Below are 27,118 nucleotides of genomic sequence, written 5' to 3'. Positions count from 1 at the left end.
TTATATTTTATCATCACCCTAGCTTGTTTACTTTATCTTTATTTTATTATATTTTATCATCACCCTAGCTTGTTACTTCATCTTTATTTTATTATATTTTATCATCACCCTAGCTTGTTTACTTTATCTTTATTTTATAATATTTTATCATCACCCTAGCTTGTTACTTTATCTTTATTTTATTATATTTTATCATCACCCTAGCTTGTTTACTTTATCTTTATTTTATTATATTTTATCATCACCCTAGCTTGTTTACTTTATCTTTATTTTATTATATTTTATCATCACCCTAGCTTGTTTACTTTATCTTTATTTTATTATATTTTATCATCACCCTAGCTTGTTTACTTTATCTTTATTTTATTATATTTTATCATCACCCTAGCTTGTTTACTTTATCTTTATTTTATTATATTTTATCATCACCCTAGCTTGTTTACTTTATCTTTATTTTATTATATTTTATCATCACCCTAGCTTGTTTACTTTATCTTTATTTTATTATATTTTATCATCACCCTAGCTTGTTTACTTTATCTTTATTTTATTATATTTTATCATCACCCTAGCTTGTTTACTTTATCTTTATTTTATTATATTTTATCATCACCCTAGCCCGTTTGGATTCCCGTTCTCAGCCGCACCTCTCCTGTGCTTTATTCTCTTTGCTGTTGCTGCTTTGACCCCCGAACCTCCGTCCTGCGATTAATAAAGGTTTCTCTCATTTTACCTCACTGGGATTAATAAAGGTTTCTCTCATTTTACTTTAACATCTGTAGTATATTCCTATAGAATCCTACAATAATCTAAGGTTATTGTACAGTACAATGAGATTGCTATCTGGAAGGAGGAGAAAGGATCATAAGTGATAGAATTGTTGGTCTCCTCATCTGACTTAAGCAGATGAGAAATAAACGTGTAAGCCAGACAACCAGAACTCTAGTTCAACTCATCTGATTTATTTGACCCAGGGCCAAGAGTGAATAAAAGGTTGCCTTTCACATACAAGGATTATCAGAAAACATTAACATGTCTGCTGTGTACAGGAATCAACAAGGTTTGCATCTCAAACCCCAACATAGGTACATACAACAGTCATTCGTTAACATAATTTGAACATACATTGACAATACTGTAAGCCCTTTTTGCATATAAGTAAGCCTGGTTTCTAAGCTAAGTTACATTCTATTCTAACCAAACATAATGGTTCCATCCGGCTTACTTACATCAAAAGCAGCACAGTCTCTCTGGTGGGGAGGGGTGGAGCCGCAGACCTGGGGTTTGGGTGGTCTGGGCTCCTGAACTACCAATATGTTCGCTCTTATATACTATCTTTTCTGGCCAATAATAGCACATTTTACTAATACAGTTGGTCCAATCAGGCGTCTTCTGTGGGCGGTCTCCTGTGGGGCTGGCTGCCCCCACCTCTTCGATCTCCTGTGTGGATCTTGACTCAATAAACCGAGTGGCCCCCATCATTGTCTTCCTGTCGGGGCTGGTTCTTGTCCCCGGGTGTGGGTTGGTGTCAATGGTCCCCGTCGGTGTGATCTTTTGCTGAGTACAGCGGGTTTCTGCTAGTGGCCCCCGTCGGTGTGGTGGTAATCTGGTCACAGTAGGTGTGACCTTTGTCTGTTTATCTGCTGCAACTGTCTCTAGTATCGGTCCTCATTTAGCCCTGCAGCCCACTCTGCTGCTACCCAGTATACAAGGCATAATGTTATGGTTTCCTAATTATTCACACATTTTAGTTATGGAATTCAAAGGCAATATTACCACACATCACTGGGATTAATAAAGGTTTCTCTCATTTTACTTTACATCATTGGGATTAATAAAGGTTTCTCTCGTTTTACTTTACATCATTGGGATTAATAAAGGTTTCTCTCATTTTACCTTACATCACTGGGATTAATAAAGGTTTCTCTCATTTTACTTTAACATCACTGGGATTAATAAAGGTTTCTCTCATTTTACCATCTCATATTCTGCAATAAAAGCGTCAAGGCAACAAATTTTTTTTCTCTCTCTAAATGAATACTGTATAACACAGCATTCTGGAATGGAGGTATGGAATTAGATCAGCAAGTATAATGTGCCGTACAATGTCCTCAGGTTAGTGTTTCCCTGCCCCCCCCCCCCCACACACACACCATGCACACACCATGCACACACACACACACACCATGCACACACACCATGCACACACACACACACACCATGCACACACACACACAAGCAGGTTACAATACGCTGTGCTCGAGGAGATTAGGATTGAGGATTTTCTTTTTCTCTTTTTCAAAATGTGTTTTTGTCGTTGATGCCAATTGCGCCATCCCTCTTCTTTATCCCATGTGTGTGTGTGTGTGTGTGTGTGTGTGTGTGTGTGTGTGTGTGTGTGTGTGTGTGTGTGTGTGTGTGTGTGTGTGTGTGTGTGTGTGTGTGTGTGTGTGTGTGTGTGTGTGTGTGTGTGTGTGTGTGTGTGTGTACAATCATGGAATGTCTGTGAATGTTTGTTTGCATGCGTTGCTTGTGTGTGCATGGTGTGTGTGTATGTTGTGTGTATGTTGTATGTGGGTGTGTGCATATTCCTGCGTGAATGCATGATTGTGTGTGTATATGTGTGTGTGTGTGCATATGCCTGCATGAATGCATGATTGTGTGTGTGTGCATATGCCTGCGTGAATGCATGATTGTGTGTGTGTGTGTGCATATGCCTGCGTGAATGCATGATTGTGTGTGTGTGTGTGTGCATATGCCTGCGTGAATGCATTATTGTGTGTGTATATGTGTGTGTGTGCATATGCCTGCGTGAATGCATGATTGTGTGTGTGTGTGTGTGCATATGCCTGTGTGAATGCATGATTGTGTGTGTGTGCATATGCCTGTGTGAATGCATGATTGTGTGTGTGTGTGTGCATATGCCTGCGTGAATGCATGATTGTGTGTGTGTGTGTGTGTGTGTGTGTGTGTGTGTGTACACGCATGGAATGTCTTTGTTTGCTTGTTTGAATGCCTTTGTTTGAATGTCTTTGTTTGAATGTTTGTTTGCATGTGTTGTGTGTTTGTGTGCTTGTTTGTGTGTATATGTGTGTGTTTGCACACATGTGTGTGCATGGTGTGTGTGCATGGTATGTGTGTGTGCATGGTGTGTATGTGTGTGCATGTTGCGTGTGTGTGCATGGTGTGTGTGTGTGTGTGTGTGTGTGTGTGTGTGTGTGTGTGCATGGTGTGTGTGCATGGTGTGTGTGTGTGTGTGGGTGTGTGCATGGTGTGCATGACGTGTGTGTGTGTGTGCATGGTGTGTGTGCATGATGTGTGTGTGTGTGTGCATGGTGTGTGTGTGTATGGTGTGTGTGTGTGTGTATGCGTGTGTATGCGTGTGTGTGTGTGCATGGTGTGTGTGTGTGTGTGTGTGTGCATGGTGCATGGTGTGTGTATGTGTGTGTGTGTTTGCATGGTGTGTGTGCATGGTGTGTGTGTGTGTGTGTGTGTGTATGCATGTGTGTGTGTGTGTGCATGGTGTGTGTGTGTGTGAGTGTGTGTGCATGGTGTGTGTGCATGGTGTGTGTGTGTGTGTGCATGGTGTGTGTGTGTGTGTGTGTGTGTGTGTGTGTGTGTGTGTGTGCGTGTGTGTGTGTGTGCATGGTGTGTGTGCATGGTGTGTGTGCATGGTGTGTGTGCATGGTGTGTGTGCAGGACGGGTTCAGCTCTCTCTCTTCTCTATGGGACGTCTGCCACCCTGGAGCATCACCACTTCAACCACGCTGTGATGATCCTGCAGAGTGAGGTACCGAACCCTAACCCACCCTGATCCAGAGTGAGGTACTGTCTGGTTAACCCTAACCCACCCTGATCCAGAGTGAGGTACTGTCTGGTTAACCCTAACCCACCCTGATCCAGAGTGAGGTACTGTGTTCTGCTGCATATTCAATTTTTTTTAACTTTTAACGTTTTCAGAAAACATTTGAGCTCCCCTACTGGGGAACGAACCCGGGACGTGCGCATGGGAGGCAAGTGCCTTTACCTCAAGACTAACCATAACCCTAAACACACCTTAAACTAACCTTAACCATAACCCTAACACTAACCTTAACCACACTGTTACGTTAAACTAACCATAACCTTAACCACACTGTTACCTTAAACTAACCATAACCTTAACCACACTGTTACCTTAAACTAACCATAACCATAACCACACTGTTACCTTAAACTAACCCTAACCTTAACCACACTGTTACCTTAAACTAACGTAAGGTTATGTATATAACCAAGTTCTATGAATACTGGTGACGCTCAGCGTCATCTGCACTAACCTCACTTCGTGCACATGCACTGAATAAAAATCCACAATGTACCTTTACATACCAACATCCGTCTGGCCACACCCCTATCCGCTACCTTCATAAGCAGGTGTGTGGTCACCTACTCGCCTCCTTCCCAAACGTTCACCACAAGGCGAGATCAAGGGCCGCAGTGGCTTCCCGACGCTGAGCGTCACCAGTATTCATAGAACTTGGTTATATACATAACCTTACGTTCTATATCATACTGGCTGCCGCTCAGCGTCATCTGCACTACAGGAGCTGAGCGGGAGCCTGAAGCTCGACAAATGTACCCCGCTGAGGCCCCCCACAACCATCAGACCGGAGAGGACCGAGCCCCCCGACCCTCCCTAATGGAGGATACCCTCCCTATTGGAGGACGGGAGGGAGACGGATCCGACCGTGCAAAGAGAAACTCGAGCAACTCAACGCACAGGGTGAGCAGACCGTGGCTTGACCCCACGACTACGCACACGCACAACCCGCATGCCACCAGGGAACGAACGGAAGGAACAAACCTTGTTACTGCCCCCAAAATCACGGGGTCAAGAGCAAACTCAACCCCGTGGCAAGGCCGTAGCAGCGGAGCGCGAAGGAAGACCCAGACCCACTGAAGGGACTGGATCCCCCGGAAAAAGGGGGCCCGGAGAGGTCAATGACGCCAAAGCATCAAGACCTCACCAGGCGGTCACTTAGTGACACCGCCCCCCGACATCGCCAGCGTATTCGGACAGGGCCCCTCCAAGAGCGGGCCCTTCCCCCCACTAGTACGCCGCCTGGCACACTGACCCTGCAAACACAGGCAGTCAGCATGGTCGTAACTTGAAGCACTCAAAAGGCTATACTACAGCGGAAGCAGGCAGTGCACCGGGGAGATGACCCCAGAGGGGTCGATCCCTTAAACCAGGCAGCAGGCGTTTGACCCGAGCCTGGAGCACTGCGGACGAGACAAGCGCCAAAGGGGTCAACTGAAAACAGCACCCCAGAGGGGTAGAGGCAGAAAAAGCTGACACGATTGGCAGGCGTCATGAACGTGCAGGGGCACACTCAACCGGGTAACCCGGGAGTTGACTCTGCTCCAACACACCAGGGAATCAACCACCCTCTTGGTACCACATGCGGTGGTTGTTCCTATAACCCCTCAAGAAAAAACTCCAAAACACACCTGCGGGTATACACTGGCTATACCGCAGTACAAGTGTTTCAGTTTTCAAAAAAGGGTTATTCCAGGCCTACGGGTCGACGAAACATAACTTCGGACCGGGCCTGGCGGCTCGGGAAGCACACAGGGCTACCAGAGGTGGTCCAAAAGACCACCCCAACAGCCCCCTCTTCGCCATGCGTGAGAGAGGAGCGAAAAGAATGGAGAACCAGCCCCTTCATGATAGTGCAGGGTACAACATGTACCCAACAAAGGGTCTCCATAACGCCCAACCCTGTGACACCCGGGCCGACCTGGCATTTTTTCCCCCCGAAAAAAGCACAAGTCCCTCAGGGTACCAGAACAGCAGATCTGCGTCCCCGGCGGACAACGGGTTAACTGACCTGGACCAGCGTGACCAGAACCGTACCCTAACCACGCCAACATCCCCACTCCAAGAGAGGGGGTAGGTATGCGTGTCAATCTAAAACATGAAAAGAGGGCGCCACCCAGACGGTCCCATTCGTACCTCGCTCAGTGGCCCACCCCAAGGGCATGAGACCCCTCTACCTATGTTTTGATCTATTCCGTTAACATCCCCCAGATATGAACGAGAATCCGTCGAGACCTAGTAACAGGCGCTCGGAAGAGAAAAACCCCCATCCCAGTTGCCCTATAAAAACGCTGTTTTAATAACGAGCAACCAAGGCGTACCAGCCTCATGCGTGATTCTTATCAGAAACACCCCGAGCCAGCACTATGTACGCGTCGAGACCCAAACACATCAATGGATAGTCTAACCAGACACCAGACATTGGTCCTTCAAGTCGCCTGGGAGAACGACAAGGAGTTGTCATGCTTCATATTCTTCTCTCTTTTTATTAAAAAGAAAGAAACACCGACTGACATGAATCCCACGTGACGCGGCCGAGGGTAAAAATTGTTTACATTCTTACATCCCGCCACCCTCACCACAGAGAGGAGACAGGAATCCTCAGAGAGACTTCCCACGTGAGCCACAGATTGGAAAGTCATGGTAACATTGAGCCATGTGACCAACAGACTCAAGTTACACGTATATCGAGCGTAGCAGAACAGTAAGTTCCTACGCTCTGCCCCGACAACTTGACAATGACAGACCCTACATACGGGTCTGAAAAAAACTCACGGAAGCCGTCGTCCAATAGAAACGTGCCCAGTGACGTTTTCTATGACGGGGGGAAACCCATGACTCAACCGCCCGTGATAGGTGCGGAGTCAGGGAAACCCTCCCCCCCCCCCCCCCGTGCCAAGCTGCCTAACAGCTTGGCCCTGACCGAATGAGAAGAGAGTCCAAAAAACCCGACCAATCAGAAGAGGGAAGGAGGGGTTTATCCGGTACCCCCTCGCAAGCCCAACCCTTGAATACGACAACAACAAATAGCCATATGATACCAAGTAGCCAGTATGCTAATGAACAGCGCAAAGCTAATTCAATGCACGCTAGCCACAGACAAGTCTGTGAACAGGGTTTATAACAAGGCCAAGTTATGTATGTGTGAACCCGACACCCGTGTTTATGTTGCAAGACACAGAAAATCTGATAGAGAGAGAGAGCGGCCTGAACCGCGGTACCTTTACACACACGAGCATTACTGCAGACCAACACAACAGTGTTGTGGCTCAATATCACTGTTTAAGCAACAGAGCACACAACTAACCTCTACCTTTATGTGAAGACCTAACCTTCAGGTCGAGGCAGAAAAAACCTTTTTCAACCGAGTGTAAGCTGCAGGCCTTGCTTAAGCTCTAACATGAATGTAGCGACCAACAAGACTTAAAGTCCAGCCCTTCTATCAAACCCACACTAGCGAAAGGTTCACACATCGTATCCCCATCATATGTTAGTGAATAAACACACAGTTTGTAACAAAAAATACAGTCCCTCCCAGGAGGGACTTTTTATTTCTCATAATCAAAATCATATGTTTGGGCCGGGAAGGGAACAGGGGGGGACCACAGAGGGAAAAAGTCATTTTCAGTGACGCCTGCCACGAGCCGCTCGGGACTTGCCACCCCGGGGAGCCCCGGAGGGACGGTAAAGGATAGGAGGCTGGTCACGACGATCCCTACAGTCACCTCCGGGTGTAGATGGGCCGGCTGCAGTGGCGGAGGCGCCCTCTTTCCTCCTGGCCTTCTTTGCCGAAGGTCCACCAGTGGCGGTGGTAGCAGCGGCGGCTACGGCGGCGGAACCCCGACGACGAGCCTGCCGTCTGACTCCACCGGCGACATCGGGCGGGGGGAAATGAGGCTAGAGCACGGAGCGCTCCTCCTGCATCTCCCTGCAGGTCGAGGTCATCAACTGCAGTGCCGACCCGAAAAGTCCAGCATCGGAGAGGGGTGCCGTCAGAAGTGGAGTCCTCTTCCTTTCCGGCACACGCGCCTGCTCCAGCCAAAGGTGGCGCTGGACTAGAGTGGCCAGGGCGCATACTTTCCCAGCGGCGATGGCTTGCGGCTGGATCAGATGCAGGATGGCTCCTGCCGACTGGGCGAGCTGATCATGTTGCAAATCGGTCAGCTCCGTACCGCCCGTCAGTATCCCGGACATGAATCTCGCCAGCTGCGCGATGTTAGAAGTGGCAGCCAGAGATTGAGTCGCGGAAATAAATGACTGGTCACTCCAGTAAGCCAACCGCCTCGCCGATTTCCCTTGGGGAACCGGCTTCCGTAACGGCTCCCACACCACGTTAGGACAAAGGAGAGCTGCCATCGGCCTATCAAGCCGAGGCACCCCCTCCTTCATGCCGTCTACCAAACCCACCACCCTCGTGACTCGCACGTAGGCGGGGGTGAGGCCCATGATGTGGGAGACCACCTGTCCCTGACGGACGTAGGCCTCCATCGAGGGGAAAAATGGACAGACAACGCCCATCTCTCTCACAGGACGGCGTTGCCATAGATGACCTATGAGATCATCAGGAACAGGAACAGGCAGTGGCTGCGGCAGCAGCACGCCGTTTGCGACTGCCGCCGCCGCCATGAGCTCGGGGAACAAAGCATGCAGTTCCCCCTGCATACTTTCCCCCACCGAGCTCGCGTCCCTCACATGCAGCAGACTACTGGTTACAGAGCCACATTCTGATGTGGCTGATAGCAGGGCATCCCGCCGCCGAGTCGGAGGTTCTAACCCAACATCCGCGTACGAGTAACCCCAAGGAGACCTATCACCCCCCTCCAGTGTTACCTGGACGGGCGGCGGACATGTCTCCACCAGGGCGTCGAACAAGAACCCGTCCGCTTCTACCATGTAGTCCTCTGTTTCCATTGGCCATGGAGAATCAGACGCATCCTCATCCGGCTCCAGCAACTCACCAAAACCAGGCCGTTCGCGTCTACAAGCCACCATCTTTCGACGGGAGCGAGCCGACGCAAAACGTCTCAAATCCTCCGCCACCAGAGGAGCCGGCCGCCCAACAGCGGACGACTCTCAGGAGGCAAAGGAACCAGAGCCGGAACCAGGCCATCGCACAGGAGACGGCGCTGGTGCACCAGCTCCTTGGAGAGGCAAACTATCTATCGGACGCCTACCGGGCGCGGCTGCCGACCACGAAAGAGGCCTCAACCCCGCTCCAAGACGCACGACAGAGGAGGCAATGGAGAACCGCTGGTGAAGGGTAACGTTCCTCCGAGGTAAACATTATGACTTAGCTTTTTTCTTTTTTAAATTTATGAGAGAAAGAAAAAAGCAAGAAAAAATGTAAACACGTAACTCAACTTTCTTCAGCTAAAACAACCTCGTCAAGTGATGTATACAACAGGCACTTCCTTGTGGTGAAAGTGAAGAAGGAGGCGAGTAGGTGACCACACACCTGCTTATGAAGGTAGCGGATAGGGGTGTGGCCAGACGGATGTTGGTATGTGAAGGTACATTGTGGATTTTTATTCAGTGCATGTGCACGAAGTGAGGTTAGTGCAGATGACGCTGAGCGGCAGCCAGTATGATATAGAACCATAACCTTAACCCTAACCTTAACCACACTGTTACCTTAAACTAACCATAACTTTAACCACACTGTTACCTTAAACTAACCATAACTTTAACCACACTGTTACCTTAAACTAACCATAACCTTAACCACAGTGTTACCTTAAACTAACCATAACCTTAACCAGACTGTTACCTTAAACTAACCATAACCTTAACCACACTGTTACCTTAAACTAACCATAACCTTAACCACACTGTTACCTTAAACTAACCATAACCGTAACCCTAACCTTAACCACACTGTTACCTTAAACTAACCATAACCTTAACCCTAACATTAACCACACAGTTACCTTAAACTAACCATAACCTTAACCCTAACCTTGACCACACTGTTACCTTAAACTAACCATAACCTTAACCACAGTGTTACCTTAAACTAACCATAACCGTCGAACCTTAGTCGAACACGTAAATATATGACTTATACAACACGTAAATATATGATTTATACAACACGTAAATATATGATTTATACAACACGTAAATATATGACTTATACAACACGTAAATATATTATTTATACAACACGTAAATATATGACTTATACAACACGTAAATATATGATTTATACAACACGTAAATATATGACTTATACAAAGCGTAAATATATGACTATATATGACTTATACAAAGCGTACATATATGACTTATACAAAGCGTAAATATATGACTATATATGACTTATACAACACGTAAAAATAGATTACTTGTGGCTTTAACATAACATACATTATGTATCTTTTTTCCCGTGGTCGATTAGTACTCTATTTAGGTTTTCCGATGAAACCGTGTTTATTAAACAGACCGCTCAGTAAAACATCTCATCGTTTAGAACGAGGACCACGTCGAGAGGGAAACGATGCATAACAGTGAGAACCATTCAGGCCATGTTGTTATTCCCTGTAATCGTACGTTGTTTGAGTCTACGCCGTTCTCATTACAAATGATCAAATAACTTACCGTGTGGACATGTGATTGATTGATTACATTATTACATTTAGTAAGGAATGTTGATCACGTGGAACGAGGACGTGATCACATGTGGTTACGTGGAGTAAACAGACATGTCCCCTTTTCATTATTAATCTCTTGTATTTCATGGTTATTATTCTGCATACTTGTACGTGGTGGATATAATAAAACTATTGGGTTATAGCTAATCAGAGCTATTCAGTCCTCTTCCCTTTGAAGGCTCTTTGACAAAACCCACAGGTCAGAGGACAGAAGACCTACCGACTCCCAAGGCCTCCAACAGCATGTTTGTGTAGTTGTGTTTCTTCCAACATGGCTGCCTGTGACCATTGGTAACCACTTTCAAAATAAAATGTAACAATAAGATAAATAAGAGGAGATAAGATATTCCTTTATTGAGCCCCTCGGGGGAATTGAGGCGTCATAGCAGCATGGGGGAGGGGAGGTACAGGTATGGACAGGGTAGTAGAAACACATAAATATAGGCAATACAATTTGATCTGAATATAAAAATAACAGAAAAATAAACAGTGTAAACAATATAATTAACTCTGATATATATATATATATATATATATATATATATATATATATATATATATATATATATATATATATATATATATATATATATATATATATATATATATATATATATATATATATATATATATATATATATATATATATATATATATATTAGGGCTGTCAGTTTATCACGTTACAAATCCTGTAATTAATTAGATGAATTTTTTTAATCGCCTGACAGCACTAATATATATATATATATCGTTTAATAAACAGTGTAAACAATATAATGAACTCTGAATATATATATATATATATATATATATATATATATAATTTAATTGCAATGGCAGAGTGGGTAAAACACCCATTTATTACAATTGTGAAAAAATATATCCCTCATAATATCAACCCATAGCAACCGTTCAACGCGGAGGGAGAGCGGACTCCGAGTGTCCCCTGAGCGGCCTCTTAACGCGACGGTCCGACCGGAACAGACAGAACAATCCCGCTGTAATTGCAAACCTTGATAGATCCGAGCGGTAATTGGTGGAGAGAAAGACATTTTTACCGACTGGCGACTGGGTTCGGCGTTGCGGCCGTAATTAAAGACCTCCGAGGTGGCGGTGGGGGCGGGGCTGCGGTCCCATTAGCTTCACGATCTGACAAAACACAGAGAAGCAGACGGATGTTGGAATATCATCACGGTGGCTGCGGCCGATGCGCTGAGGGACGACCCAGCGCTGTCACATTAACCCTTTACTATCACACTACATAAGGTTAACCGTCTGTATTGTCCCAGTGAAAGGGTTAACGTAAGGTTATGTATATAACCAAGTTCTATGAATACTGGTGACGCTCAGCGTCATTCTGCACTAACCTCACTTCGTGCACATGCACTGAATAAAAAAACTCCACAATGTACCTTTACATACCGACATCCGTCTGGCCACACCCCTATCCGCTTACCTTCATAAGCAGGTGTGTGGTCACCTACTCGCCTCCTTCCCAAACTTTCACCACAAGGCGAGATCAAGGGCCGCAGTGGCGTCCTGACGCTGAGCGTCACCACTATTCATAGAACTTGGTTATATACATAACCTTACGTTCTATTTCATTCTGGCTTCCGCTCAGCGTCATTCTGCACAAGAGGAGCTGAGCGGAAGCCAGAAGCTCGACAAATGTACTCCGCTGAGGCCCCCCACAACCATCAGACCGGAGAGGACCGAGCCCCCCGACCCTCCCTAATGGAGGGATACCCTCCCTATTGGAGGACGGGAGGGAGACGGATCCGACCGTGCGAAGAGGAACTCAAGCAACTCAACGCACAGGGTGAGCAGACCTTGGCTTGACCCCACGACTACGCACACGCACAACCTGCATGCCACCAGGGAACAAACGGAAGGAACAACCCTCGTTACTGCCCCCAAAATCACGGAGTCAAGAGCAACTCAACCCCGTGGCAAGGCCGTAGTAGCGGAGCGCGAAGGAAGACCCAGACCCCCTGAAGGGACTGGACCCTGGAAAAAAGGGGGCCCGGAGAGGTCAATGACGCCAGGCATCAAGACCTCACCAGGCGGTCACTCAGTGACACCGCCCCCCACATCGCCAGCGTATTCGGACAGGGCCCCCCTCCAAGAGCGGGCCCTTCCCCCCATTAGTACGCCGCCTGGCACACTGACCCTGCAACACAGGCAGTCAGCATGGCCGTAACTTTGAAGCACTCAAAAGGTTAACCATAACGGAAGCAGGCAGCGCACCGGGGAAACCAGGCAGCAGGCTGTAGACCCAAGCCTGGAGCACTGCGGACGAGACAGGCGCCAAAGGGGTCAACTGAAAACAGCCCCCCGGCGGAAGGGGCGTATGCTGGCATTGTTGCGCACCATGACAAAGCCTCCATTAAAAAAAAACCCACCCAGAGGGGTCGAGGCAGAGAAGGCTGACACGATTGGCAGACGTCATGAACGTGCAGGGGCACACTCAACCGGGTAACCCGGGAGTTGACTCTGCTTCAACACACCAGGGAATCAACCACCCACTCTGTACAGACGGTGGTTGTTCCTATAACCCCTCAAGAAAAAACTCCAAAACACACCTGCGGGTATACACCGGCTATACCGCAGTACAAGTGTTTCAGTTTTAAAAAAGGGTTATCCCAGGCCTACGGTATCAACGAAACTTTACTTCGGACCGGGCCCGGCGGCACGGGAAGCACAGGGTTACCAGAGGAGGTCCAAGACCACCCCAACAGCCCCCTCTTCGCCACGCGTGAGAGAGGAGCGAAAATAATGGAGAACCAGCCCTAAGCACACCGCACTTGGTATTCCCAGGCGGTCTCCCAACCAAGTACTAACCAGGACCGAACCTGCGTAGCGTCCGAGATCGGACGAGATCGGGCGTGTACAGGTTGGTATGGCCGTAAGCCATTATGATAGTGCAGAGTACAACATGTACCCAACAAAGGGTCTCCATAGCGCCTAACCCTGTGACACCCGGACCGACCCGACATTTTTTCCCCCGAAAAAAGCACAAGTCCCTCAGGGTACCAGAACAGCAGATCTGCATCCCCGGCGGACAACGGGTTAACTGACCTGGACCAGCGCGACCAGACCAGTCCTGTGTCCTAACCACGCCGACATGCCCACTCCAGAAGAGGGGGTAGGTATGCGTGTCGATCTAAAACATGAAAAGAGAGCGCCACCCAGACGGTCCCATTTTGACCGTGCTCAGTGGCCCACCCCAAGGACGTGAGACCCCTCTACCTATGTTCAGATCTATTCCGTTAACATCCCCCAGATATGAACGAGAATCCATCGAGACAACCTAGTAAACTGGCGCTCGGAAGAGACAAAACTCCATCCCAGTTGCCCTATAAAAACGCTGTTTTAACAAGCAACCAAGGCGCACTTAGCCCCTGTGTGATTCTTTAACAGAAACACACCGAGCATATGTACTATGTATGCGTCGAGACCCAAACACATCAATGGATAGTCTAGCAAGACACCAAACATTGTTCCTCCAAGTCGCCTGGGAGAACGACACGGAGCCGTCGTGCTTCATGTACCTTCCTCTTTTTATTCAAAAAAGAAAGAACACAGACTGACATGAATCCCTCGTGACGCAGCTGAGGGTAACATTTTTTTACATTTTTACATCCCACCACCCTCCCATAGGGAGGAGACGGAAATCCCCAGAGAGACTTCCCACGCGAGCTGTATAGATTGAAAAGAATATATTGCAACATTGAGCTATGTAAAAATTTGGGTTAGAGGAGGAGGCACCGAACCAATACACACTCAATAATCGAATTGAATCGAATACACACACAATAGAGCAGGACTCCTTTTTGAAGTTCTACTCACCTTGACAATCTGAGGAGGAGGCTCTGAACTCTGAGGAGGCTCCCTCACAGGGAAGGAGAGTCCTAACTCACAGAAGGCCCGAGTAGGAGCTTTGTGAGGAGGAGCTCTGACAACTCCCTGAAACAGATCCATCATATGGACCTGAACAACTCACGGAAGTCTTACCAACAGAGACGCGCACAGTGACGTACTCTATGGCGGGGGGATTTCTGCGGTGCACACGCCCAATCTTCCAGGGCGTGGGACCAGGAAACCCCCCCCCCCTTCTTACCCTGTAACGTGCCGAACAGCAACGTGACAGGAACCTTGAAGGACAGGAGGTTTTAACCCCTGCCCATCAAAAAAGGGGAGGCAAGGATTACCAGTGCACCCCTTTACGACCCCACACCCATGATACGATGTAATGACAAAAAAGAGCATGACACAGTCACAGTCAGCTACATGAAGTGTCTAACAGCTTCACACAGCTCATGTGCTAACCTGCTATCTGATTTTTACTAAGGAAAAAACACAGAATAGAGAGGGCCCCTTTAAGAGCCCTGGTACCAGATTTACACATGTGCTTCTGTGGCCAACCTAACCCAGTTGTAGATCACAAGCACACAACCCTTCATCACAACAAAAAATGGCAAGTACACTCTTGCTACAGAGGAACGCCGTTTTTCATAACGAGAGAATACAGAATCCTCGATTAGTATTGGCCACAGGCCTTGCTAAGCACACACGAAAAGCGACCAAACAATCTTTTCTTTAGGAAAATATAGTTTCTCAAGCGGTTAGCACAACCCCAGCAACTAAGCTAAGGGTTACATCGTATCCCCACAAACACAGTGACACAATATATTGTAAACAACATGTCTAAGAGGAGGGTGGGGAAGCCCCAGGGAACCGGGGGGAATCACCCCTCCTACCTTACCCTTGATACGGCCCAGTTGAACAGGTAACCCTGTTAATATGTGAACACACTGTTCATTGTCATTACAGGCTGAGAAAAGAATTCATTCTTCACTCATATGTCACTAAGCATAGCTTTATAGGTTAATTAACCCCCTTAGTTGTGAGTTCACGGTACCTGAACACACATGATGTTCTCAACACAACTAACCAGATCATTTTTACACATGTAAAACAACAACCCGATTTGTATGGAGAGAGAAGCTATACCAGTGACAAGACAATTCACACACAACACGCGTCGTATCCTCAATGTATTGCAGCAACACCCGTTTTGGAAAACATCGTTATTACAAAACATTTAGAAGGGAAGGAAGAAGAAGTGTTTAAGGTCCGGTCGGGACCTTCCTACCGTGAGCGCAGGCCAAGCGAACTGCAATCCGACTAACGGGGCACCGACGTTTAAACACAGCATTCCTGTGTTGACGACAAGGGCAGCGTCGCTGCGCCACCCAGCCGCTACGGTTCTCCATGTTGACGCAGTCCTCGCCGGCCGGGCTCCCGGTAGGTTCGACTAACGTCCTCTGTCAAAGATGACGTCGTAGTCAGAGTGTTGTAAGGCATGTTATAGTCATAGCAATGTTCAACAGTGTAGCATCAAGCTAACAGCTGCTCTCGACTGAAAGCAACAAGCTAACGTTTCCTAGCCTAGTGACACAACGGGCTAGCACCGCAGCTAACAGCTGACTGGCTAACAGGTAGGCCACAACTAGCACGCAAGCTAAGCAGCTATCACCTGAACTGTATACAACGACATAACAAGCCACACTTCAGACAGGCCGCCGTCTGAAACCCTCCTCATCCTTTAAGAGAGAAAAGAAAAAGAGATGTCAACACAGTTTACAATGGTGATTTTACCAGACATCTGGCGGAGCCAGCACAAGTCCCATCTGGGCTGCAGCCGACTTGAACATGGATCTTCCGATAACGAACATCCATGCCCACATTTCCTTGTTAGGGTATACTTCCATTTGTATATGAAAGATGGGGCCTGCACGGGACAGAGAAGCATCCGCTCGTCCAGAGAATCCTGGGATCACCAGTTCCTGGTCGCGGCCCACTAGTTGACTATAATGGGCTTCAGACCAAGATCCTCCGCCGTCGCCTAAGAGGCTGAACAGAGAACCCTAATCTGGGGCCGGCTTTCGTAAAAATTGTCAGCTAGCCCCCATAGCACTAACAGACAAGTGGTGCGCGCAAGCAAACATTACTCACCCAGGCTTGAAAACCAACCAGTCCCTCACAACAGACTTCCACAGTCCAGCTGCATAGCAGGAGGGTCAAACCCATCCAGCCGCAGCAAAGGAGGACTGCAGTTTGGGGAGTATATTAGCGACGCGAGCCCCTAATACGAAAAACCGGTGGAGGTTTAGAATGATCATCATCTTCCAGACACTCCAGTGACGAAGACAATATCGCCGTATTTTCTCGAAAATAGTGAGAGAGAAAATAAAGATATGATGTCAACATATCTCCTTGTTCTTCCTTTCCTCAGACTAAATATTTTTCTCCACGTCAAGTGGGCATGTGAGCAGCACGTATCTTGTGGATGAAATTTGAGAAGGAGATGAGTGTGTGGCCCCACCCCTGCTTATGTAGGTAAGCGGATGGGGGTGTGGCCAGATGAATGCTGTCATGTAAAGGTACATGGTGGAATTTTTTATTCAGTGTATATACGCTGAAGCGAGATATATGCAGACAGGTGCTGAGCGAAGCCATAACGCTACAGAACCGTTTGTTAGTGTGGCAGTGAAAGGGTTAACCGTTCGTTAGTGTGGCAGTGAAAGGGTTAACCTTCTGTAGTGTCGTAGTGAAAGGGTTAACATATACATGAAGAGCGCTGCAGGCAGCGTTCAGTCCAGCGACCTGCCCGGACCTCCGTTCATTAAAACCTTTCACGGACGAGTTTGTATTTGTATATACGGCGCCTCGTGTATAGTTTGTTTATGTTTACTTTTACTCTAACTCATAGGATATATTCAGAATTCAAATTATTTATTGCCTATAGTTGTTGTAACATAATAATATAACCGATGGGGCATACAGACCCTCGTCTATTTTTCTCATATTTTTTATATTCTGAGTTAATTATATTATTGTTTACACTGTTTTATTTATTTTTCTCATATTTAAATATTCCGATACAATTTGATTGCCTATATAAATAGTGTTTCTACTATTACCCTGCCCATACACGTCTGTACCTTTCCTCCCCCCTCCCCCCTCCCCCATGCTGCTATGACACCCACATTTCCCCAAGGGGATCAATAAAGGAATAATCTTATGTTATCTTATCTTATCTTTGTCTTGTCTCTCGAACCCCCGCCTTCCTTTTCTTCATCTGCTCCAGTAGAGATGAGGCGAGAGAAACCTTCCTTTGTGTCTCCTCCTCCTCCTCCGACATTCAATATTTCATGGGACCAGACGATGACAGCCAGGGTCTCTAATGGAAAAATGCAAAGAGAGAAGCGTATAAATCTCCGCTTCTCTGTGTGGGACAGGGGATCTGATCTTTTCAATTCTGATTTGGGCCACTTAACTTACATAATGTGGTCCTAAATCAGATACAAGTCTGATTTGTTTTAATTAGCCTCACATGAAGTCACGTGACTGTTCACACTGAGGTCACGTGACTGTTCAGACTGAGGTCACGTGACTGTTCACACTGAGGTCACGTGACTGTTCACACTGAGGTCACGTGACTGTTCAGACTGAGGTCACGTGACTGTTCACACTGAGGTCACGTGACTGTTCACACTGAGGTCACGTGACTGTTCACACTGAGGTCACGTGACTGTTCAGACTGAGGTCACGTGACTGTTCACACTGAGGTCACGTGACTGTTCAGACTGAGGTCACGTGACTGTTCACACTGAGGTCACGTGACTGTTCAGACTGAGGTCACGTGACTGTTCACACTGAGGTCACGTGACTGTTCAGACTGAGGTCACGTGACTGTTCAGACTGAGGTCACGTGACTGTTCACACTGAGGTCACGTGACTGTTCAGACTGAGGTCACGTGCCTGTTCAGACTGAGGTCACGTGACTGTTCAGACTGAGGTCACGTGACTGTTCACACTGAGGTCACGTGACTGTTCAGACTGAGGTCACGTGACTGTTCACACTGGGGTCGCGTGACTGTTCAGACTGAGGTCACGTGACTGTTCACACTGAGGTCACGTGACTGTTCACACTGAGGACTGTTCAGACTGAGGTCACGTGACTGTTCACACTGAGGTCACGTGACTGTTCACACTGAGGTCACGTCACTGTTCACACTGATGTCACGTGACTGTTCACACTGAGGTCACGTGACTGTTCAGACTGAGGTCACGTGCCTGTTCAGACTGAGGTCACGTGACTGTTCACACTGAGGTCACGTGACTGTTCAGACTGAGGTCACGTGACTGTTCACACTGAGGTCACGTGACTGTTCACACTGAGGTCACGTGACTGTTCAGACTGAGGTCACGTGACTGTTCACACTGAGGTCACGTGACTGTTCAGACTGAGGTCACGTGACTGTTCACACTGAGGTCACGTGACTGTTCACACTGAGGTCACGTGACTGTTCACATTGAGGTCACGTGACTGTTCAGACTGAGGTCACGTGACTGTTCACACTGAGGTCACGTGACTGTTCAGACTGAGGTCACGTGACTGTTCACACTGAGGTCACGTGACTGTTCAGACTGAGGTCACGTGACTGTTCAGACTGAGGTCACGTGACTGTTCACACTGAGGTCACGTGACTGTTCACACTGAGGTCACGTGACTGTTCACACTGAGGTCATGTGACTGTTCAGACTGAGGTCACGTGACTGTTCACACTGAGGTCACGTGACTGTTCACACTGAGGTCACGTGACTGTTCACACTGAGGTCACATGACTGTTCAGACTGAGGTCACGTGACTGTTCACACTGAGGTCACGTGACTGTTCAGATTGAGGTCACGTGACTGTTCAGACTGAGGTCACGTGACTGTTCAGACTGAGGTCACGTGACTGTTCACACTGAGGTCACGTGACTGTTCAGACTGAGGTCACGTGACTGTTCAGACTGAGGTCACGTGACTGTTCACACTGAGGTCACGTGACTGTTCACACTGAGGACACGTGACTGTTCACACTGAGGTCACGTGACTGTTCACACTGAGGTCACGTGACTGTTCAGACTGAGGTCACGTGACTGTTCACACTGAGGTCACGTGACTGTTCAGACTGAGGTCACGTGCCTGTTCACACTGAGGTCACGTGACTGTTCACACTGAGGTCACGTGACTGTTCAGACTGAGGTCACGTGACTGTTCACACTGAGGTCACGTGACTGTTCAGACTGAGGTCACGTGACTGTTCACACTGAGGTCACGTGACTGTTCAGACTGAGGTCACGTGCCTGTTCAGACTGAGGTCACGTGACTGTTCACACTGAGGTCACGTGACTGTTCAGACTGAGGTCACGTGACTGTTCACACTGGGGTCGCGTGACTGTTCACACTGAGGTCACGTGAATGTTCACACTGAGGTCACGTGACTGTTCACACTGAGGTCACGTGACTGTTCACACTGAGGTCACGTCACTGTTCACACTGATGTCACGTGACTGTTCACACTGAGGTCACGTGACTGTTCAGACTGAGGTCACGTGCCTGTTCAGACTGAGGTCACGTGACTGTTCACACTGAGGTCACGTGACTGTTCAGACTGAGGTCACGTGACTGTTCACACTGAGGTCACGTGACTGTTCACACTGAGGTCACGTGACTGTTCAGACTGAGGTCACGTGACTGTTCACACTGAGGTCACGTGACTGTTCAGACTGAGGTCACGTGACTGTTCACACTGAGGTCACGTGACTGTTCACACTGAGGTCACGTGACTGTTCACACTGAGGTCACGTGACTGTTCACATTGAGGTCACGTGACTGTTCAGACTGAGGTCATGTGACTGTTCACACTGAGGTCACGTGACTGTTCAGACTGAGGTCACGTGACTGTTCACACTGAGGTCACGTGACTTCAGACTGAGGTCACGTGACTGTTCAGACAGAGGTCACGTGACTGTTCACACTGAGGTCACGTGCCTGTTCAGACTGAGGTCACGTGACTGTTCACACTGAGGTCACGTGACTGTTCAGACTGAGGTCACGTGACTGTTCACACTGGGGTCGCGTGACTGTTCAGACTGAGGTCACGTGAATGTTCACACTGAGGTCACGTGACTGTTCACACTGAGGTCACGTGACTGTTCACACTGAGGTCACGTCACTGTTCACACTGATGTCACGTGACTGTTCACACTGAGGTCACGTGACTGTTCAGACTGAGGTCACGTGCCTGTTCAGACTGAGGTCACGTGACTGTTCACACTGAGGTCACGTGACTGTTCAGACTGAGGTCACGTGACTGTTCACACTGAGGTCACGTGACTGTTCACACTGAGGTCACGTGACTGTTCAGACTGAGGTCACGTGACTGTTCACACTGAGGTCACGTGACTGTTCAGACTGAGGTCACGTGACTGTTCACACTGAGGTCACGTGACTGTTCACACTGAGGTCACGTGACTGTTCACACTGAGGTCACGTGACTGTTCACATTGATGTCACGTGACTGTTCAGACTGAGGTCACGTGACTGTTCACACTGAGGTCACGTGACTGTTCAGACTGAGGTCACGTGACTGTTCACACTGAGGTCACGTGACTTCAGACTGAGGTCACGTGACTGTTCAGACAGAGGTCACGTGACTGTTCACACTGAGGTCACGTGACTGTTCACACTGAGGTCACGTGACTGTTCACACTGAGGTCATGTGACTGTTCAGACTGAGGTCACGTGACTGTTCACACTGAGGTCACGTGACTGTTCACACTGAGGTCACGTGACTGTTCACACTGAGGTCACATGACTGTTCAGACTGAGGTCACGTGACTGTTCACACTGAGGTCACGTGACTGTTCAGATTGAGGTCACGTGACTGTTCAGACTGAGGTCACGTGACTGTTCACACTGAGGTCACGTGACTGTTCACACTGAGGTCACGTGACTGTTCACACTGAGGACACGTGACTGTTCACACTGAGGTCACGTGACTGTTCACACTGAGGTCACATGACTGTTCAGACTGAGGTCACGTGACTGTTCACACTGAGGTCACGTGACTGTTCAGACTGAGGTCACGTGACTGTTCACACTGAGGTCACGTGACTGTTCAGACTGAGGTCACGTGACTGTTCACACTGAGGTCACGTGACTGTTCAGACTGAGGTCACGTGACTGTTCAGACTGAGGTCACGTGACTGTTCACACTGAGGACACGTGACTGTTCACACTGAGGTCACGTGACTGTTCAGACTGAGGTCACGTGACTGTTCAGACTGAGGTCACGTGACTGTTCAGACTGAGGTCACGTGACTGTTCACACTGAGGTCACGTGACTGGTCAGACTGAGGTCACGTGACTGTTCACACTGAGGTCACGTGACTGTTCACACTGAGGACATGTGACTGTTCACACTGAGGTCACGTGACTGTTCACACTGAGGTCACGTGACTGTTCAGACTGAGGTCACGTGACTGTTCAGACTGAGGTCACGTGACTGTTCACACTGAGGTCACGTGACTGTTCACACTGAGGTCACGTGACTGTTCAGACTGAGGTCACGTGACTGTTCACACTGAGGTCACGTGACTGTTCACACTGAGGTCACATGACTGTTCAGACTGAGGTCACGTGACTGTTCACACTGAGGTCACGTGACTGTTCAGACTGAGGTCACGTGCCTGTTCACACTGAGGTCACGTGACTGTTCACACTGAGGTCACGTGACTGTTCAGACTGAGGTCACGTGACTGTTCACACTGAGGTCACGTGACTGTTCAGACTGAGGTCACGTGACTGTTCAGACTGAGGTCACGTGACTGTTCACACTGAGGACACGTGACTGTTCACACTGAGGTCACGTGACTGTTCAGACTGAGGTCACGTGACTGTTCAGACTGAGGTCACGTGACTGTTCAGACTGAGGTCACGTGACTGTTCACACTGAGGTCACGTGACTGGTCAGACTGAGGTCACGTGACTGTTCACACTGAGGTCACGTGACTGTTCACACTGAGGACATGTGACTGTTCACACTGAGGTCACGTGACTGTTCACACTGAGGTCACGTGACTGTTCAGACTGAGGTCACGTGACTGTTCAGACTGAGGTCACGTGACTGTTCACACTGAGGTCACGTGACTGTTCACACTGAGGTCACGTGACTGTTCAGACTGAGGTCACGTGACTGTTCACACTGAGGTCACGTGACTGTTCACACTGAGGACATGTGACTGTTCACACTGAGGTCACGTGACTGTTCACACTGAGGTCACGTGACTGTTCACACTGAGGTCACGTGACTGTTCAGACTGAGGTCACGTGACTGTTCACACTGAGGTCACGTGACTGTTCACACTGAGGTCACGTGACTGTTCACACTGAGGTCACGTGACTGTTCACATTGAGGTCACGTGACTGTTCAGACTGAGGTCACGTGACTGTTCACACTGAGGTCACGTGACTGTTCAGACTGAGGTCACGTGACTGTTCACACTGAGGTCACGTGACTGTTCAGACTGAGGTCACGTGACTGTTCAGACTGAGGTCACGTGACTGTTCACACTGAGGTCACGTGACTGTTCACACTGAGGTCACGTGACTGTTCACACTGAGGTCATGTGACTGTTCAGACTAAGGTCACGTGACTGTTCACACTGAGGTCACGTGACTGTTCACACTGAGGTCACGTGACTGTTCACACTGAGGTCACATGACTGTTCAGACTGAGGTCACGTGACTGTTCACACTGAGGTCACGTGACTGTTCAGACTGAGGTCACGTGACTGTTCAGACTGAGGTCACGTGACTGTTCAGACTGAGGTCACGTGACTGTTCACACTGAGGTCACGTGACTGTTCAGACTGAGGTCACGTGACTGTTCAGACTGAGGTCACGTGACTGTTCACACTGAGGTCACGTGACTGTTCACACTGAGGACACGTGACTGTTCACACTGAGGTCACGTGACTGTTCACACTGAGGTCACGTGACTGTTCAGACTGAGGTCACGTGACTGTTCACACTGAGGTCACGTGACTGTTCAGACTGAGGTCACGTGCCTGTTCACACTGAGGTCACGTGACTGTTCACACTGAGGTCACGTGACTGTTCAGACTGAGGTCACGTGACTGTTCACACTGAGGTCACGTGACTGTTCAGACTGAGGTCACATGACTGTTCAGACTGAGGTCACGTGACTGTTCACACTGAGGACACGTGACTGTTCACACTGAGGTCACGTGACTGTTCAGACTGAGGTCACGTGACTGTTCAGACTGAGGTCACGTGACTGTTCAGACTGAGGTCACGTGACTGTTCAGACTGAGGTCACGTGACTGTTCACACTGAGGTCACGTGACTGTTCAGACTGAGGTCACGTGACTGTTCAGACTGAGGTCACGTGACTGTTCACACTGAGGTCACGTGACTGTTCAGACTGAGGTCACGTGACTGTTCACACTGAGGTCACGTGACTGTTCACACTGAGGTCACGTGACTGTTCACACTGAGGTCACGTGACTGTTCACACTGAGGTCACGTGACTGTTCAGACTGAGGTCACGTGACTGTTCACACTGAGGTCACGTGACTGTTCACACTGAGGTCACGTGACTGTTCACACTGAGGTCACGTGACTGTTCAGACTGAGGTCACGTGACTGTTCACACTGAGGTCACGTGACTGTTCAGACTGAGGTCACGTGACTGTTCACACTGAGGTCACGTGACTGTTCAGACTGAGGTCACGTGACTGTTCACACTGAGGTCACGTGACTGTTCACACTGAGGTCACGTGACTGTTCACACTGAGGTCACGTGACTGTTCACACTGAGGTCACGTGACTGTTCACACTGAGGTCACGTGACTGTTCACACTGAGGTCACGTGACTGTTCAGACTGAGGTCACGTGACTGTTCACACTGAGGTCACGTGACTGTTCAGACTGAGGTCACGTGACTGTTCAGACTGAGGTCACGTGACTGTTCAGACTGAGGTCACGTGACTGTTCACACTGAGGTCACGTGACTGTTCAGACTGAGGTCACGTGACTGTTCACACTGAGGTCACGTGACTGTTCACACTGAGGACATGTGACTGTTCACACTGAGGTCACGTGACTGTTCACACTGAGGTCACGTGACTGTTCAGACTGAGGTCACGTGACTGTTCACACTGAGGTCACGTGACTGTTCACACTGAGGTCACATGACTGTTCACACTGAGGTCACGTGACTGTTCACACTGAGGTCACGTGACTGTTCAGACTGAGGTCACGTGACTGTTCACACTGAGGTCACGTGACTGTTCAGACTGAGGTCACGTGACTGTTCACACTGAGGTCACGTGACTGTTCAGACTGAGGTCACGTGACTGTTCACACTGAGGTCACGTGACTGTTCACACTGAGGTCACGTGACTGTTCACACTGAGGTCACGTGACTGTTCACACTGAGGTCACGTGACTGTTCACACTGAGGTCACGTGACTGTTCACACTGAGGTCACGTGACTGTTCACACTGAGGTCACGTGACTGTTCACATTGAGGTCACCTGACTGTTCACACTGAGGTCACATGACTGTTCAGACTGAGGTCACGTGACTGTTCACACTGAGGTCACGTGACTGTTCACACTGAGGTCACGTGACTGTTCAGACTGAGGTCACGTGACTGTTCACACTGAGGTCACGTGACTGTTCACACTGAGGTCACGTGACTGTTCACACTGAGGTCACGTGACTGTTCACACTGAGGTCACGTGACTGTTCAGACTGAGGTCACGTGACTGTTCACACTGAGGTCACGTGACTGTTCACACTGAGGTCACCTGACTGTTCACACTGAGGTCACATGACTGTTCAGACTGAGGTCACGTGACTGTTCACACTGAGGTCACGTGACTGTTCACACTGAGGTCACGTGACTGTTCACACTGAGGTCACGTGACTGTTCAGACTGAGGTCATGTGACTGTTCACACTGAGGTCACGTGACTGTTCACACTGAGGTCACGTGACTGTTCACACTGAGGTCACGTGACTGTTCAGACTGAGGTCATGTGACTGTTCAGACTGAGGTCACGTGACTGTTCACACTGAGGTCACGTGACTGTTCACACTGAGAACTGTTCACACTGAGGTCACGTGACTGTTCACACTGAGGTCACGTGACTGTTCACACTGAGGTCATGTGACTGTTCACACTGAGGTCACGTGACTGTTCACACTGAGGTCACGTGACTGTTCACACTGAGGTCACGTGACTGTTCACACTGACGTCACGTGACTGTTCAGACTGAGGTCACGTGACTGTTCAGACTGAGGTCACGTGACTGTTCAGACTGAGGTCACGTGACTGTTCACACTGAGGTCACGTGAATGTTCACACTGAGGTCACGTGACTGTTCAGACTGCGGTCACATGACTGTTCCGCGTTGCAAAGGTCGCGTTGACTGAGGTCACATTATGAAAGTGGCCCAAAATCAGAATTGAAAAGATCAGATTCCATGGGATTTTGTATCGTTCACACTGTCCTGAAAACATCAGATCTGAGTCACATATGAGCAAAGAAATGTGGAGATTTTGGCCACTTTCACTTACAGTGTGAACGTGGAAGTTGTTATATCCTTCTACCTCCTCCTCCTCTCTCCTCCCCCTCCTCCTCCTCCCCTCCTCCTCCTCCCCCTCCCCCTCCTCCTCCCCCCCTCCTCTCTCCTCCCCCTTCCTCCCCCTCCTCCTTCCCCTCCTCCTCCTCTCTCCTCCTCTATCCTCCCCCCTTCCTCCCCCTCCTCCTCCTCTTTCCCCCCTCCTCCTCCTCTCCTCCTCTCTCCTCCCCCTCCTCCTCTCTCCTCCTCCTCTTTCCCCCTCCTCCTCCCCTCCTCCTCTCTCCTCCCCCTCCTCCTCCTCCTCCTCCCCACCCTCCTCCCCCCCTCCTCTCTCCTCCATTTTGTCCCCCGGTCCCCTGAAGACACCCTCCTCCCCCCTTCCTCCTCCTCCTCTCTCCCCCTCCTCCCCCTCCCCACCTTCCTCCCCCCCTCCTCTCTCCTCCATTGTGTCCCCCGGTCGCCTGTACCCGTTCCGCAACTGTAAGTTACTTCCGGGGTAGGCCTGATTGGCCCTGACAGGCACGTGACGCGGCAAACTCAGGACGCGCAACGAGGCTGCTGAGAGCTGTCGCGCGGAAATAGGCTGTCTATTGCCATTCTCTAACACAAACTCTAACCTTAACCAGCTCCTTAACAGCGCCTAAACTTAACCGTTCTAACCTTAACCAACTCCGAAACAATGCCTAACCTTAACCTTAACCTTAACCATGCCTAACCTTAACCATAGAAAGAATATTGCCATTCTCTAAGACAAACTCTAACATTAACCAGCTCCTTAACAGCGCCTAAACTTAACCGTTCTAACCTTAACCAACTCCGAAACAATGCCTAACCTTAACCTTAACCTTAACCATGCCTAACCTTAACCGGCGAAAGAATACACGTTAAAAAAAAAAACACATTAAAAAAAAAATTTATGGGATTCGAACTCGTCAAGAACGGACCGCAGGACCGCAGGACCGCTGCTCTGCCAGGTGAGCTGAAGCGCCGAATGAAAATCATGGCGGATTAGGGCGGTGACATAATTCCGCAAGCTCTGCCGCTCCGCTCCGCGGAGCGTGCCGCGCGGCAGAGAAAGTTGCGCGTCACGTGCCT

General features: G+C 48.9%; 1 protein-coding gene and 1 pseudogene across 2 annotated transcripts in view; one reads left to right on the top strand and one right to left on the bottom strand.

Annotated features, from left to right (window-relative positions):
* Nucleotides 1–27,118, top strand: part of pde11a (phosphodiesterase 11a) — a gene marked incomplete at both ends in the record, with an annotated part of 580,355 nt that overhangs the window by 526,604 nt on the left and 26,633 nt on the right. Inside the window, one exon of the mRNA XM_084314342.1 lies at nt 3,700–3,790. Coding sequence (XP_084170468.1) covers nt 3,700–3,790 — 91 coding nt within the window. The remainder of the gene's footprint in view (nt 1–3,699; nt 3,791–27,118) is intronic.
* On the bottom strand, nt 660–3,673 carry LOC311229233 (annotated as a pseudogene). Its single transcript has 2 exons — nt 3,172–3,673; nt 660–702 (listed from the first exon to the last, which is right to left on the bottom strand). The product of its transcript is annotated as an uncharacterized misc_RNA (transcript).

Source organism: Notolepis coatsorum (assembly GCF_963971535.1).
Source record: "Notolepis coatsorum genome assembly, chromosome: 5".
NCBI classification, from domain to species: domain Eukaryota; kingdom Metazoa; phylum Chordata; class Actinopteri; order Aulopiformes; family Paralepididae; genus Notolepis; species Notolepis coatsorum.
Note: the sequence above shows the minus strand (reverse complement) of the source record. Positions and strands in the feature narration are given on the sequence as shown.